The sequence below is a fragment of the Lolium perenne genome, chromosome 2, assembly GCF_019359855.2.
Source record: "Lolium perenne isolate Kyuss_39 chromosome 2, Kyuss_2.0, whole genome shotgun sequence".
Lineage (NCBI taxonomy): Eukaryota > Viridiplantae > Streptophyta > Magnoliopsida > Poales > Poaceae > Lolium > Lolium perenne.
The window spans coordinates 238,053,315-238,070,620 of record NC_067245.2 but is presented as its reverse complement, the minus strand read 5'-3'; the positions used below and the strand labels follow the sequence as shown (position 1 = coordinate 238,070,620).

The 17,306-nt window shown below is 45.0% G+C and overlaps 2 protein-coding genes across 2 annotated transcripts; one reads left to right on the top strand and one right to left on the bottom strand.

Moving 5' to 3' along the window:
- The first annotated feature begins 256 nt into the window (after nt 1–256).
- LOC127335332 (DNA-directed RNA polymerases II and IV subunit 5A) lies at nt 257–4,114 on the top strand. Its single transcript, XM_051361954.2, has 4 exons — nt 257–603; nt 693–869; nt 960–1,073; nt 3,639–4,114. The coding sequence occupies exons 1-4, from the start codon at nt 403–405 to the stop codon at nt 3,762–3,764; spliced, it is 618 nt and encodes a 205-aa protein (XP_051217914.1). The 5' UTR covers nt 257–402; the 3' UTR covers nt 3,765–4,114.
- Nucleotides 4,115–14,628: 10,514 nt separating this feature from the next.
- Nucleotides 14,629–16,987, bottom strand: LOC127335331 (inactive LRR receptor-like serine/threonine-protein kinase BIR2). The gene has a single exon (XM_051361953.2). The coding sequence runs from the start codon at nt 16,852–16,854 to the stop codon at nt 14,971–14,973; it is 1,884 nt and encodes a 627-aa protein (XP_051217913.1). The 5' UTR covers nt 16,855–16,987; the 3' UTR covers nt 14,629–14,970.
- Between the last annotated feature and the right edge of the window lie 319 nt (nt 16,988–17,306).

Genomic DNA, 17,306 nt, shown 5'->3' with positions numbered 1-17,306 from the left:
AACTCTCCGCAAGGGTTGTTCTGTTCAGGTCTAGTGTACGAGACTGTTGTATAATGACCCCCATTATTCGTTTTTCTTTTTCGAGAGAGTGACCAATCAGAGAACTCATGAACCTGTGGAGCTTGTGGCTCTTTTTTTTTTCTTCTTTTCTGTAGAAGGAACCGGTGGCACGCCATTTGTCAGCAAGCCCAAGCTGACCCGAAGTGCAAGTTTCTTTGCCTAGGTAGGCCCAACCAAGCAAAGCAAACCCTCCTCCCCTTCCTCTTCTAATCTAAAAAAAGAAAGCCCAAAAACCCTAACCCGCCGCCACACGCTCACCTCCAGCCATCGGCGCCGGCGCCGCTTCCCCCCACCCTACGCCCGCAGAGACAGGCAAGAAGAACCGCGCGCGAGGGCAGGGCGATGGCGGCGTCCGACGGGGACTGGAAGCGGCTGTTCTATGTGCGGCGCACGGTGTTGCAGATGCTGCGAGACCGAGGGTACCTGGTGGCGGACGCCGACATCGAGCTGACCGTGGCCGCGTTCCTCGAGCGCTACGGCGACCCCGTCAGCCGCGACGACCTCACCATCCACTGCGCCAAGAATGAAGACCCCAACGACCAGGTAGGTCCGCCCCTCGTAGCTTCCCCCTCCTCCTCCGCGATTTCCACGGCGGGTTGTCTTCAGGGTAACCGACGGCGCCCTTCTTCCAGGTCAACGTCTTCTTCCTGGACGAGTCCAAGTCCGGCCTGGGCGCGATCAGGACCTGCGTCGACAAGATGAAGCAGCTGAACGTCAGCAGCGGCATCCTCGTCCTGCAGAAGGCCCTGAGCGGCGCGGCCCGGACCGAGGTCCTGCAGAGCAAGAAGTACCGCCTCGAGGTCTTCAAGGTCGCCTCTCCTCTGCATCCCTGCAACCCTGCCTCGCGCTCGTGTGAAGAACCAGTGACTGAAGTTTAATTTGGTGCTTTGCCCCTGCAGGAAAGCGAGCTCCTTGTGAACATTACGGAGCACCATCTCGTTCCCAAGCACGAGCTCCTGTCGGACGAGGAGAAGAAGGAGCTGCTGGAGAAATACATGGCTAAAGAAATCCAGGTCAGATTAATTTGCCTCTTCTTTTCTATCTGTCACTGGCGTGATACTAAATCGTTCGTTACAAGCATGGCAATATGAAAAAAAGTTATTCGCTGTTAAAGTTATGTAACCCAACACACAAGTGTGAGTAGCAAACTAGAGACAACAAAACAACATCTAGCTCATGCCGGAGCTGAATAAAGCAGGAACGCCAAGCCCTAGCCAATGCCTACGCGGTTTTTGGCGAGGAAATGTGAGGTTTTCGCCATATACTTCGTCCTATCCACCAGATCCTTCCCTTCTACCTCACGCTTTGCCGGTAACAATGATATCCACTGGGAAACAATGGTATCATTTTGACCAAATCGACCAAGCCAAAGCCCAAAAAATGGCCTAGCCAAGAAAATTGGACCGTGATCCCCGTCGTTTCAAGGCTAAGCTAACAAAATCATTGAAGCTATAAGGAGGCCGTTCCCACCCCAAAGCTTCCTTCACGCACCACCAATTAAAATGTGACAACGGGCAACCGAAAATGAGAATATTGGCTGTTTCCAGCTCACCACACCTTTAGTTTTTAAATCGTCCGTAACCTGAATTCTCCCTCAGAAACACATCCACACACTGAATTCTCCCTCAGAAACACATTTGCACAAAATTTTTAATCTTCAGTGGAATATTACGCTTCCAAAGATCCACTATTCTGGCATCTCTAACCCCCCGGATTGACCTTCTCGTCATACAACGATTTGGAGGACAGCAAACCATTTTGAGAAAGGGCCCAAAAACCCACACCCCGACCATCCGAACAGCGGAAATCCCGCAGAAGCTCACGCATCGAAGTCCATTCCTCTCTTTCTCTGATACCAAAGAGTGATAAAACATCAAACGAATATGACCTGGTCTGATCACTTCGGCCACTGCCATTTTCTTTTATCATCAGTGTCCATAAATCGTTGGGGAGCAAGTAGGCACCTGACCATGCCAAACATCTTACCAGAAACAGGATATTTTTCCCATTACCTACTTTGTATTCGAACCCTCTTCGGACACAATGTTCAATGGCATGTAATCTCTTCCAGAATTGTGACGCATCTGCTGAGTCTGGTTGAAAAAAACTGCCTTCACCTAGATACTTATTTCTCAAAAGCTGACAGGCCAAATCATTGTTTCCTCTCTCCAGTTCGATAGTCCACTTGGCTAGAAGAGCCATATTACTGTCAAGCTTCATGCACTAGCCAACGCAACCAAAAGTCCAAACTGATGAAAAAGGCTAGGCAATCCACTTATACTCTTCAACAATTATGAACCCGGGTATCCACAAACCCCAGCCCAGCAAAAAAAACCCGCCTACAAAGGTTAGCCCAGCGGACCATATGATACTTGATTTCTTTTCCATTTCCTTCCCAGAAAAAAAAAATCAGCACAAACCATACCAGCTTTGTGATGTGTCCCCTCCGACAGCAAATAAAAGCCAAGGGTATAACTAGGAATGTTGTCCAATCATGGATCTATCAGCGCTGATCGACCGCCAGAAGGAACCTGTTGGCAATTGGCAAGTATTTTCTGGCTTTTGATACGCCAAAACTCAAAGTCTGAAGCTAACACTTTCCTATTCGAAACTGGTATGCCTAGAGATTTCATAGGAGAGCTGCCCGATTCACAATTAAACATATTAGCCACACGCTGTTGCTCAGTTCTGTCAACACCTAGAATAAAAATTCCGCTTGTCTGGTAGTTAATCTTGAGCCCCGACATTGCCTCATAGCAGTAGAGATGGAATTTCATAGCCACAATCGACCTTTCCTCCAATTAAAAGCATTGTTTGTTCCCTCTCACTCAATCCCTTGAGGTATCATTGTGGGAGCACTTTTCTCCTAACCTTGTTAAGACTTAAGACGGACGATTTTGCTAGCTTGAGATATTTAGCATTGCTTTATACTAAACGTGGCCAGTCTAATCCTACCCGCGTAACTACTAGGAATCCAAGATCATACCACCCCTAACAATAAGATCCATATCCATTTCTAGAGAAATATCCTGGCTGCCTGCCTGCCTTGTGCAGGTCATGCACTTAACCCTGTTACATTTGCAGCTGGAACAAAGACTATTGTGTCATTTTCGATCGTGGGGTGAACAACTTTGCTGAAAGAGTAGCATGGAAGGTGAGAATGTGAGACGCAGTTGATACAAGGATAAGCTAGTAGAATGGATACCCAAGGAACTCTGTTATAACTTGAAGAATGATACTATATGGTTTGTTTACATATGAGCATGTCTTCCCCATATGTTGTGGTTATTATTGTGGCCCATGTGTATAACCAGAAGCTCACTTGGTAGTGGCTGCATACTGCTGGTGTTCACCTGAGCAATTGGTTGTTTTCAAATCAGAAGCTCACTTGGTAGTGGCTGCATAACTCGCTGCATTTTACATCCATCATGTTTTGCTGCATCAGTTCTCTCAAAAAAAGCTGGACCCACACTTCATTATCACTAACGAACATCGGAACATAACACATATACTCGCCCAGTTTTTTACTGTAGTGGCACTCTTATGTTCTGATGTCTTGGAGTTGTCTCATGATGCAGCTCCCTAAGATTCAAATAACGGATCCGGTGGCAAGATACTATGGCATGAAGCGTGGGCAGGTCGTGAAGATCACCCGGAAAAGTGAGACCGCCGGAGAATATGTGACCTACCGTTATGTTATCTGAGCCACGATATACATTCTCAAGGCTTGAAATATTGAGCGAGTACTGCCAGTTGAAAAGGCTTCATCCACTGCTAAATCTGGTCAGCGGCAGGGAGATCCTGGTCTCTTAGAGTTCTGTAAGTGCCTTCTGAAGTGCCTTTGGTGTCTGTAATTGCTTGGCAATTTCGACATGATGCTGCTATCTAGCTCTAGACATAGGTTTCTGTAGATGTGTTGTGTTTGTTGCTGCTAAAATCACTCCGTGACTACATGAGATTGTCCATCTGTTCCGAAATTCAGTTACTTGTGCGCCCCTCTATTTTGACGAAATGGTATGAGCATATATGTATGCCTTTCTGGGACTCTTGAACATGGATTTTGCGTGCTGAGTATATTTATTGCTCGTTACCTGCTCCTATGTCTCTACTCGGACGAAAATGGCAGCTAAATGTCGAACCTAGACTCCTAGAGAGACTTTTGTTACTGCGTTTCATCTGCTAATTTTGTATTGGCAGTACGTGAACCTGGAAGGTTTGGGTTAAGGTATGCTATCGTTAGAGCATCTCCACCGGCGGCTCCAAGTAGGCACCAGAACTGCCATATGGGGTCGCCGCCAGAGCATATTCTATTTGGGGATACTGGTCCCCCATGCTAGCCCTGATAGAATTTGAAACTTAAAATAACATTTAAAACTGAAATTCATATGAAATTTACTTGAATTTAAACCTAAATAAAACTTAAACTTAACCCTAATCTACTGACCGTCGGTTGGGGCGCGCGACGGGCTTGCGTTGTCGTCGATCTTCCCCTTTGCCGTCTGCGTCCATGCCCACCTCTCGGCTCTTGCTTCGCGCATCTGGCGGTGAAGCATAGCGGCCGGCGTCGCAGGAGCTTGCCGGCGGCGCTGTCCCCGCGCTGCCAGCCTTTGTCGAGAAGCCTCGTTCTCGGCGCGCCTCGCTTGCTCGCGGGTGAACGTCAAGACATGGTGATGAGCGTTCAGCTCGATGAGCTTCTGTCGCTCCGCCTCCATGAGGAGGCGTCCTGCCTCCTTCGTGGCCGCTCGCTAGCGCGAGATCTCGAGGGTCGTTGACGAACTCCCGCTCCTCCTTCAACCTCCGGAAGCGCTGCGCATTCAACGACGCCAAGATTGCCGCCTGCGCGCGGCCGTTGAGGCCAAGCATGGAGTACGTTGTTTTAAGACGACGCAACATTTTTGACGTGGAGAGGAGAGACTAGCGCGGCGATGGTGGTGGAGACGAGAGGATATCGCGGCTACGGTGGTGGAGATGAGAGGATAGCACCGCGGCGGTGGATGGCGTCCATAGTGATAGGGGTGCCAACTACCCACATTTACGGTGGCGTAGGCGAGTGGACGCCGCGTGGCCAGTTGTTGCCCTCGGTTTCCGCGCGGAAGACCATTAAACGCCGATGACCAACCTTTTCACGTTGCTTCTGATGCGAACCGTCTCGCTGACAAGGCGCTCCCACCCGCGAAAATCATCGTGTCGCGAGGCGTCGACGCGTCCGATTCGCGCCCTTCGCGAAAAGGCCGGCACGAGCCCATTTTCGATGCCGGGTTCCAAAACTCTATCAAGGCGGCCGGTGGAGATGCTTTTAGGAACCTTGCAAGGTCGTCGATTTTGATAGTGAAATAAAAAGGCGGCCACGGTATTCTTTTGACGTTTCTACAGTTGCCGAAAGTGCACGGCAGTGACCCGGCCGGATCCGCTCGATGGACGCGGACCCGTTTGCAGTTTAGCTGCCGAGAAAATCGCCCCAAGTCAGTCAACGACGGCGACACGCCGGAGCGACTGGTCGCACGGCCGATGCGATCGCCTCATCGGCTCGTGTCCAACCGAATCTGCGATCCATCTGTTAGAAGTAGGATAGCTTTGGTACTAAGCTAATTAGGCAGTTATTAAGATTAGCTTAGTTCCTAAGCTAAGTAGTCAGTTAGTTTTGTCCAAACGCTGTAATACCGAAGAGGTGCCTTTGTAACCGCCTTATTGGCGTCTGTTCGGTGGGTATATATACCCCCAACAATCATCAATGAAACATCACTTGATTCTCTCAATCTTAGTTCTAAACACGTTATCAGCACTGACTCTACCGAGAGCAACACGCTAGATTGAGAATAGGAATGAAAGAAATACCGACAACGAAGCTTAACCGTCTCCGCCGGCGTCCTCATCACCGGCCCTGCCTCGGCTCGCACCGACGTAGGCCCTCGCGGCGTCCCGCGCCCGCGGCAGCAGCCCTCGATCCTGCCCCCACGAGCGCAGAGACGACGCCGGCCCCGGTGCCAGTTCTCCTGAGACGGCAGTGGCCCTCGGCCGGCTCCTCGCGGTGGCGTGGTTGCCTAGGCGCGGCGAAGGTGACGACCGACGACGGCCCCTGCGGGTGCGACTTTACGCGTGGCTCCTGGCGTCGCGGCGGCGCCCCACGTGATCCGGCCACCAGCCACGCCGACGACGGCTTCTGGCAACGCGACGCGTCGTCGTCCTCCAGGCGGCGAGACAAATCGACCTGACGGAGTCTGCCCGTCGCTCTTCTTCTCCTCAATCGACCGCACGGCGGTAATCTGGGCGAGCGAAGTTGATTGGAAGTGATACAAATCCATCGATTCGTATCTACTCCGTAGACAGGAAGATAGGGATTCTTATCTCTTTGCTGTATTGCAATTTAGCCCCTTCCCTACTACATTTATAAATGAGCCATCAGACTCACAAACTTGGAAGTCCAGAATTGATTTCTTGGCACTTCACGCTGTTGGTTCTTATTTGAACTTTAAGACCTTTTTCCATCAGGAAAATATTCATGATAAACTATCAGGTTATTTTTTCTTATAAATTGCATCTAAAATAATAATTATGCACAATTTTACATCATGTAGAATTACCATTGAGGCCATAACGTGCCTTCACATAATACAAATGTATGTGTACTACATACATTTCATACGAATTCCTCTTGAATTTATGTCATGTTATATATTTTCCTCTAGCTTTTCCATAACATGTAATTCGGTATAACAACTGTATCACAATCAAAAAAAAAAAAATCTTGCAAGCCTCTCATTTAAAACGAATGGTAGTATTATGTGACTATCTCAAATTTAATTTGTGAATCACAAGAAAATGGCATCGATTGCCAAAACGCATTAGCTTAACATTCAAGTTGTTCCTCTAGATCATACTTGTTGTTTACCAAATATATTTTACTATCATAGTAAAACGAATTCATGCATGATCCTTTCATGTTTCTATTACATGGTGCTACATAAAATTACGGATCCTACATCGTGAAATACTATTCGGGCATATTATGTCTATCAAGACAAAATCCATCATACATGACACTGATTGAGTTTCTCACAAAACTACTATAGGTTCTCCATTATATGGTGATAATTGTATTCACTATAAATAACCAATGTCAAAAATACATATCTATGTTTTGGCAATGAATTTAACATCTCCCATCACTTTGGGTAAGAAGAAGCATTGATAGAAGTATCATTTAATATCTCAATATTGAATGTCTACTCCATGGTCATTAATTAAGGAATTACCTCGGCCATTAATATGCTCAATCGAAGCATTTTCACAAACTTATTTATTATCATAGTAAATGATTTGCATGATCATCTCATGCAAGGCTAAAATCTCCATCAAAAGAATTCACTAAACTCATATCAGATGAGAGAAAATGGATAAATATCTATTCCTCTCTAAAATCTCCACCAAGGAGATATTTGTTGTATAAACAATGTTAATAGGTTCTCATTCACTTTTGAGGATTTCTAGTCCATTGAAGTTATTCACTTCTGTTGTCTATAAAATCAACTCCAAGTTTATATTTTGTGATTAGGCAATTTCAAATATGTGCCTGATTCAAAAACCTCAATGCACTTTACATCCTACTTTGATGGTAATGCACATACATCATCGTCTTTATTTCAGGATATATATATGTTATCTTCTTATGAAGATTCATTAGATACACCCTACGGGTGATATATAGCACGACCTGAAATTCAAGTATTACTCATAATACTAAGAATCTCAATGGTCTTGAAAAGAACCATGAAAAATCAATGTAAAGTGGAGGTAAAATGACAAGCATAAACATAATGGCCATGTTAAAAGGGGATAACATAACTCTCAAGTTCATCAAAGATGTTATTGTATGAATCATTATACATATGAAATCCCAATTCCCAAGACTTTTGGTTGGGTTATTCCCCTAAATTCATCATATAATATAAGTTCAACTGGATAATTTTGAAGGTCACTTCGATAATTTTGAAGCTCACTTCAATAAACACCAGAATATAATATGGTTATGGATTGTACTTATATTCTTCATCATGAAGAAAACAAAAGTGTAATCCGGCAGGAGATACACTCCTTCACAATAACATGTTTCTTGTGGAATAAAATTCCCAATAGATTTTTGGGACTTCATTTTGTCTCATGACTATCCAAATATGTCATTTAACATATACGCATACTATTAAATGTGGTATGTTATCCATTAATATCATGTTTCTCATACATGACATTTCAATGTATGAAGTAAATTCATACTAAACTTTGTTGCGTTGAAACTAATTTTTTCAGATTTTGATGAATCTAAGATTTTTCATAATCTCCTTGATCACCCATTATAGGGATAATGCGAAAAATTAGTGAAATTTTGCTGGTCACAATTTACAAGTTGCAAAATTCTCAAATCATTAGATTTTCTGAGCACCTAATGTGCCATGAGAATTTTTTTTTCTAAGTCTCTCACACTCCACTCAAATTACTTGAATTTATTCAAAAAGATACTTGTTGACTATTCAACAACTATCTGGGTCATATAAGTATTTCATGGTATTGATAGACACATCTAGTGGATGGTCTTACATGGGTTTTTAATCTCCACAGATCCATGATTTTACTAAATTAATTGCTCAAATTATCAAATTAAGAGCAAAATATTATATATATTGGTTAAACCAATACTAATATTTTTATCACGGGCATTTGTGATTTTATTAAGTACCTGCGTGTACATACCCAGAATAGTGCAACTAAATTCTTTATCAAAAGAATCGAACTAATTAGATGACCAGTGCAACAAAATTTTGATATACCAACATATTGTTAGAGACATGCGGTTTTACACGCCGTAGATCTAATCTAAATCACAACAGTTGCTTATCATACTGCTTTCCCTTGCAGTAAGTACGTGGAAATAAAACAAGTATTTCCCATCTGCGATAATTCGGTTATATACCGATATCACCACCCCAACGTACATCATGGGCCCTCACATCAATTTGGGATCTATGTGATAAATAACTAAGGTATAATTTTTCAATATCCGTCAAATACCTTAAACCCTATCAAGGGAGTTATTGATAGCCCGTACGCTGATTGCATTTGCAATAACGACATTTTTTGGCATTAGGGTGAGATTAGTACCACAAAGAATGCCGATAAATAAATAATAAATGTCATAGACTTTCAGTCCTTATATTCACGTACTTGAGAATCTAAACGACAAGTTTAGTCATAAATTTGCAACACATTGCAAATCTGCCACATACATTTACTCGTGACAAATATGTCACAAAATCATATTATGCATGCAACCAATGTGCCAAAAGAGTGAAGGTACCTAATGTAACCACTTTCCTCCAAAATGAGAGGAAAAGGGGGAGAAAATTGGCCACATGAGATATAAATTCTCACATGCTTCCGCGGAACAGAGGAAATTATATTCTCAACAAGTAAATGTAGTTCAACCTCAAGTTGAATAACACATAGTGGATGCTCATCATCCAAACCCAGCACAAATGTGCACATAATTTTAAGTGTTGGGACATCGAAACACCTTGACTCCATTGTTATGGGAAATCATGAGGAGTTCAAATATTTAATCACATTTCCACAAATATTATTGATTCAACAGAATCATACAACAAAGACTACATTTTGTCGACAAATATATTTATTCTTAAAAATTGCTAAAACCTTTAGGGCCCTGAACCAAAGTCCATGGCAGAGTACCTAATGCACTCATATATTGGTTCAACTAGAAGGATGCAATTGAATAAGAATAGTACTCACTCAACAAGGGAGGTATTTACCATTATAATACCTATTCCTCATAAGCACCTTCCCTCTGGAAGACAAATGACTTTTTGTTAACAACAACAAAAAAACAATGAGGTGGTGATAAAGTGAGGCTTGTAGCGCAAGGGTTCACGCAGAGACCCGACATCAATTATATATGATGTAACATACCCTATTGGTATAAGTGGAATTATGTTTCGATACTAATATTATTGGCAATTATAAATAAACTATCCATGTAGCTGATGGATGTAGTGATTACATAATCATATGGGTCACTCAATTTGGATATCTATATTAAAAGTCCTTAAGACTTATAAATCCAAATCCAAAATTAAATCGCAACATATGTGTAATAATACAAAAGTCACTCTATGACTTAAAATAGTCAAACACAAATTGTGTGGTACAATTGACTATAAGAGGTCCTTCTTATAAAGGATTACTCGTATAGTGATGATTGCTTATATGTTGTCATAAACAAAATCCCTAATTGGATTCTACATGACATTTGTATATATCAATGCTTTTATCATCAAAGTTTATAATATACACGAAAGGTCCTTGCAATCATATCAAGACGGAAATTTGGATAGAACCAAGTATTAACCAAGTTTATAACTTGAGTATATTCCTTCGGAATACATATCTACCAGTCTTTACATGTCCATAAAGTTTTGGAATAATTAAATATGGATAAATCAAATCAAAGATACATATGGTCACACTATCCCTAAGAGGGATACAAATTCATTCATACATTGTAGTAGTGATGAAGTGATACTGGACCTCTTGTTCTATATCTCAATACAAACTACATCATGAATGTGAATATTTTGTTGTCAACTTCTTTAAAGTGCAAGCCCCAACTAAAAGATTAGTGGAAGTAATATCCTCCGATATATTTAAGGCTCAAACGATCTTGATTAATTCCCTTAGGAATATCAAGATTTGACCATCGTGTAATCTACATTGGCTATAATTACCGATCCCGAAAATGCCATATCATAGACTGAATTCAATGAAAGAGCCTTCTAACTAAGAGAACAAAATAGACTCGACTGACCACATTCAAGATCATGTGGTTGAGATTCAATAGAATCACCCACCATTATTTATCAGATCGTACCACTTGTATTGCTCAAATGCATAAGGGTTAAATTAATATTTTCCAAACTAGGGAGATAAACACTTTGCAAACATATCATGTGAAATCTAACAGATTTATTCACAGTGCTTTACATATTCCCATATTCCTGAATTTAAGTTCATGGATTGGCGTGAGACAACTCTTAGTCTTGCAAAGTCCAGGGGGAGTAAAACTCCCAAATTATAACCCGTTGATGATCATTAGATCATATATTGTACTCTTTTTTACTTAATGAGTTTTTCCTAATGGTTTCTCATAAAAGGTTTTTAATGAGACGATATAAATACAAGTGTCTAGATATGCCACATTGCTTTCTCCTTGTTTTTTCCCCATTGGGTTTTAAAGGAGTTTTCGGTGGCACATCATATTGCACTCTTTGCAATATTTATATGTCGTACCTCCTATTTTCCCCACTGGGGTTTTTAAAGGAAGTATATAAGGCATATTTATTGATCTCTAAACTCACTAATGAGATTTTTCCTTATCAAGGTTTTGCTCATATGAGTTCTCAAGAGACAATAATCTTTAAATGTTGTATTATTTTCTCCTTATTTTTCCAACATGGTTTAAAGGAGTTTTAACAACATATCATATACAACTCTCCTCATATTTTTCCCACAGGGTTTTTGGGGGGAGAGATTTTAAAGATGATGACTTTCAAGATGATAGAATATTTACAAAGAGCACCGTTATTTACAAGGACATCCTCATATATAAGCAAGAAGACTTTCAAGACTATGCGAGAAGATCTTGAAGATTACACAAGAGATTTTTAAGAAACAGCGTTGTCCAAGGGGGAGTGTTAGAAGTAGGATAGCTTTGGTACTAAGCTAATTAGGCAGTTATTAAGATTAGCTTAGTTCCTAAGCTAAGTAGTCAGTTAGTTTTGTCCAAATGCTGTAATACCGAAAAGGTGCCTTTGTAACCGCCTTATTGGCGTCTGTTCGGTGGGTATATATACCCCCAACAATCATCAATGAAACATCACTTGATTCTCTCAATCTTAGTTCTAAACACCATCGACCCTCCTCTGGATTAGCGTGACCTGGCGAAGGAATATTTCACAGATCTCCGGCTGTCCTGGTGGCTGCAGGATCATCATCCATGGCCACGGAGGTGGATACAGCGGGTCCGGATACAGCAGGGGCGTATCCGTAGCTCCAGGCTCCACAGGGTATTTCATTCTCACTTTTTAAAAGCAGGTGTGAAAACTGCTAAATATGTGCCTGCATTTTGTGATTGTTGAAGTATCAAAGCTGGAAATTCAACAACAAAAAAAGCTGGAAATTCAACAAAGAAAAAGCTGGATATTTTGCGTGGCTCCTTCATCAACCAGGTGATGTGCTCCAGCATTCATGGCGCCGAGCCAGTCAAACACATGACTGATCAGACCACGGTTCTTCAATGCCCTTCGGTGTCTGAATTTGCCCTACAAACCCACACCCCGATCATGTGTGTAGCGTGCAGGGAGGGAGGCCCAGTGCCGGCTTATCCTACAGACAACGTACGGCCATCATTGCAGGCGATCAGCGGATGGCCAGCTGCCGAGCACTCCAGCCTTCCAGGTCACAGTACACCCAGCCCCATATGAGAAGAGGAACGTCAGGCTTCAGTTCAGAGTGGGTACCTTGGTTCAATGCCTGACGATGAGCAACTCGGAATGGCTGGAGGGTGATAACTGATAACCTACCAGGCAGCAAGCCCAGATATTTTTATCACACATCTCGTGAGTGGAGATACAGTTCAATTCCCGCGTCGGCCAAAACAGTTTAGTTTAACTGGCTCATAGGAGGTGGCGTTTAGTTTAAGGAGGTGGCGTTTTGGCTCATAGGAGCAAATGCTCCTATTATACAAAATAATTAAAAAACAATTTTAAAAATGTCAAAAATTCTGACATAATTTTTTTTGTTGTACAACGTGACATTCTATGTTAGTGCACAAGTTTTCATGGAGAAACAATATTTTATGTGGCGTGTACAAAAAAGATTAAAAATATCCTGTACGTGGTCGTGTTATAGCATCAAAATTTGTCTTTTTTACTGGAGCCACAAATTTTTATAGTTTTTTTTGAAAACTTGTGTATGGAAATAAAATGTGTAGATGTACATGAAAAATTTTAGTTTAGAATTTTTTGACACTTCAAAATGTTGATTCACACAATGAAAGCAAATGCTCCTATGAGCCAAAGTGAATATCCCGTCTAACTGCGTCTTTTGTCTTCTCTATGCGCAACATGCGAATCTGGACAGGGCGACAACAACAATAGTATAGTACAATAACTGCAGGCGCCAGCTAAGTAGGAGTACATGATTCAAACACAGTGGCGAACGGGTACATATGTTTCCTCATCTCTACCTGCTCACTCTAAGAGCAAGTACAATAGAGTCTAGTCAGCTGACTATAAGACATTAAATAATATATTTTAGATGAGTTGGAAGAGAGATAAGAGGAGAGAGAAGGGAGGTGGGCTACTATGCAATAGCCAGCTCTTGCACGTGCTCCTAGGCATTTTGTGAGAGTGAAATGTGGATCATATGTTAGTAAAGTACTTCATTCTTATAGCCAACTATTGTACATGTTAACTATATGATGACTACAAATGACATGTCATCTTGTTATAGCCAGCAGTTGGCTACACTATTGGAATTGCTCTAATTCTTAAGTCTAGCTCGCTGAAATACTCTTTCAGAAGTGATTTGTTTTGTCAGTTTCAATTTTCTAGCCATCCTACTATTATACTAGTGCATGTAAAAAAATACTATTATACAAGTGGTAGTACAATTTCTGCTAGTCAAGAGACCGGGCAGCACTCGCTATCCCTAGGAAAGGTCAAATCTGGGACTGCGATGTGAGCCTATGATGGTGACAATTATGTAAACTGGCATGTGAACCGGTATTAATTATTGTTATTTGACACAAAGAGCTGACTTTCAAACCAAAGAAAGCATACAGTACAAATAAGTGGGACAACTAGATAAGACTGGAGATACCGGTGAGTAGGGAGAAAAATAAAAGGCTAGAAATTAAAAGCGAGGTTGACGATGTCGTAATAATGCTTCCAAATAGTCTTTAGAATGCAGATCAGAGAGCACAAGTAGATGGTCCAAGGTTGAAAAGTATAGCACAGACCACATGGCTTGGAAATGTATGCTTAGGATTTTAGCACCCAAAATTGCTGTATTACCAACAATAGCAAAGCGGGCTAAGAGTGCACGCAAGTGTATGATAGCAGGCTTTAGAATATTGTTGAGAAAACTCACAATGACAAAATGGTCATGTAGGGCTAGGAGATAATAGCAGTGCTACAAAATGACATAGATTGGAAATGTATGCTTCGGATTTTAGCACCAAAATTGATGTATTACCAACAGCAGCAAAGTGGATTTAGAACACACGCAAAGAGCGGGATTTCGAATATCATTGAGCAAACTCAGAAAGGGAAACTGATAAATTAGATGCCATGCTAAAAAAATGACCATCTAGGTTAGGAGATAATAACAGAGTGCTAAAAAATGACCATGCAGGAACAAACAGGGTGCTATAAAATGACTATAAAGTAGTAGGCGATTACTAACAGAGTGAAATGTTCCTGTAAAACTAAGACAAATTGGTAAGAGATCAAAATTTTGAATAGCAATCTGACTGGAGAACATGCTAGTATTTGTTCCAAGAAGGAATGTGATATCAGAATTTAGACACAACAAGAATTACAGTTCCACAGAGATACTACAAGCACTAGCAATAATTTTTAAGGACAATACAGACTAATCATACAGCTTACATGATTATCTCAACAGGAGATGGAGCCATGATCCAGCAGAGCATCCAGCAATAGTTATGGTGTGCTTTTGCTTGGCTTGGCATGCCCCCAATCAATTCAAGTGGCAGGACTATGCAAGTAGCATATGTAGCTTGGGCAAGCGGTTTGCAATCCGAGGGTCGGTCACCGTAATTTACATGGTGTCCGAGTCATCCTTGTTATAGGCCAGGGGGAACTCATCAAACTGCTCCGAGACATCACGGCCCCTTCCGATAGTCTTGAGAGAGTGGTAAACCCGGTACATTGAGATCCTCTCCTTTGGGCGAGCCACAATACACTGAAACGCCACCTTCAAGAACTCGCTGATCTCCGCATCATGGCCCTTCCCGCTCAACGACTTATCCACAGCATCGGCGATTCGGCCGGAGCTCTTGAGCTGATATACCCAATCCACCAATGTCCCCTTGAACCCTTCGCCGACTACATCGCTTGACACGGTGGCAGCCTCCTGCCCGGTGACGAGCTCGAACAGGATGACCCCGAACGCATATGTATCGCCCTTCATGGTGCCAACTGGATTGCTAGCATACTCCGGGGCAACATACCCGAACTCCCCGAAGTCGCCGTTGAGGAAAGGGCTTGTATCTCCACCTTCACCGGGTGCCATCCGGACCAGCCTCGTGAGCCCGACATCCGTGATCCGAGCCTCGTAGTCCTCGTCGAGCAGCACCGCACTGGAGCTCAAGTTCTGGTGAACCTGCGGAACCTGGAACCCATGGTGCAGCCACGCGAGGCCCCGCGCGGCCCCGGCGGCGATCCTGAGCCGCGTCGCCCAGTCGAGCAACGTCTCCCCTGGCTCTTTCATGACCTTGGAGAGAGCCCCGCTCTCCATGTGCTTGTACACGAGCAGCCGCTCCTCCTCGACGACGCAGAAGCCGAGCAGCGGCACGATGTTGGGGTGCCGCAGCTGCCCGATGCGGCCCATCTCGGACCGGAAGGCCTTCTCGGAGAGCGGGCAGGAGTGCAGGCGCTTGACGGTGAGGGCGGAGCCGTCGCGCAGCACGGCGCGGTAGGCGGTCCCCGCGCGCGAGCTCCCGGCGACTACTATGTGGGAAGTGCTGAAACACTGCGTGGCGGCTAGCAGGTCGGCGAGCTTGACCTTGACGATCGGCTGCTGGAAGAGGGATACTGGTGCTAGGCGGTTGTGCGCGGCCTGCAGCCGCTCCGCCCACCAGCTCCCTTCCTCGGCGGTTGTGGGGGATGACTCGGTGACTCCGCGGCGGCGGCGGCGGCCGGCTTTGGTTTTCCCGGTGCATCGCCAGAGGAAGAAGGCGAGGAGGAGCGAGGCGGCGGCGCCGAGGACCCCGGCGGCGATGACGATGCCGAGGCCGGCGCCGCCCAGCCCGCCGCCGCAGCGGGAGGAGACGGGGTGGCCGCAGAGGCCGGGGTTGGCAGAGAAGGAGTCCTTGGAGAAGGCGGCGCCGAGCTGGGCCGGGATCTGGCCGGAGAGTTGGTTGTTGGAGAGGTCGAGCGACTTGAGGCGGTCGAGGCGGGCGAGGGAGGCGGGGATCTGGCCGGTGAAGGCGTTGTCGTTGAGTTTGAGGGAGTTGAGGAAGCGGCAGTTGGCGAGCTCGGCGGGGAGCGGGCCGGAGAGGCGGTTGCCGGAGAGGTCGAGGTTGACGACGAAGGGGATCCAGTCGCAGAGGGCGGGCGGGATGGGGCCGGTGAGGGCGTTGTTGGAGAAGTCGAAGGTGTTGGCGCTCCCGCAGTACTGGAGCGAGGAGGGGATGGGGCCCTGGAGGGCGAAGCCGGAGAGGGAGAGGGAGAGGACCCGCGACTCCTGCGGGTTCCAGCAGGTGACGCCGGAGAAGCTGCAGACGGCGCCCGCGGTGGAGTTGGTGGTCCAGGAGGAGAGGCGGCCGTCGGGGTCCTTGAGGTTGGTTTTGACGCCGCGGAGGCACCGCGCGTCGTCCTCCTGGGGGGCCGCCGGCGAGCCCGGCGGCGGCTGCGGGGCGGCGGGCGGGAGGGTGAGGGCTAGGGCGAGCAGGAGGAGGAGGAGCAGGGGCGAGGGAGGCATGGTGGATTGGTGGAGGCCGTGGTGGTGGGGGTGGGGGAGAGACGGAGAGTGGTTTGACCAGGTGGGGAGACTGCGTGCGGGGATGGAATGGAGTGGATGGGCAGTACCACTAGTGCTGTGCTGTGTGTGTCGCGTGTGCTTGTGTTTGTTTTGGTGGGGCGGTTTTGGGTTGGGTTGGACTGCAGGGGCCAGGAAGCCGGTGGATGGGGAGAGAAGTGGAGCAAGAGGACAGACAGACACGGAGTGGGGGAAGAGGAAAGACTGGCGAGATTTGGGAGGAACGGACAGCGGACTGCTGAGAGCATGTCTACTAGAGTCCCTAAACCCTCAAACCTCGATAGCCAGTTTTACAGGTTAGAAATAGTCATTTTTGTGCACTTTTACAGGTTGAAAAACAGGGGTAAAGAGTAGAACCCCTAAACCCCTAAAGAATGCAGTTTGAGGGTTCTAGT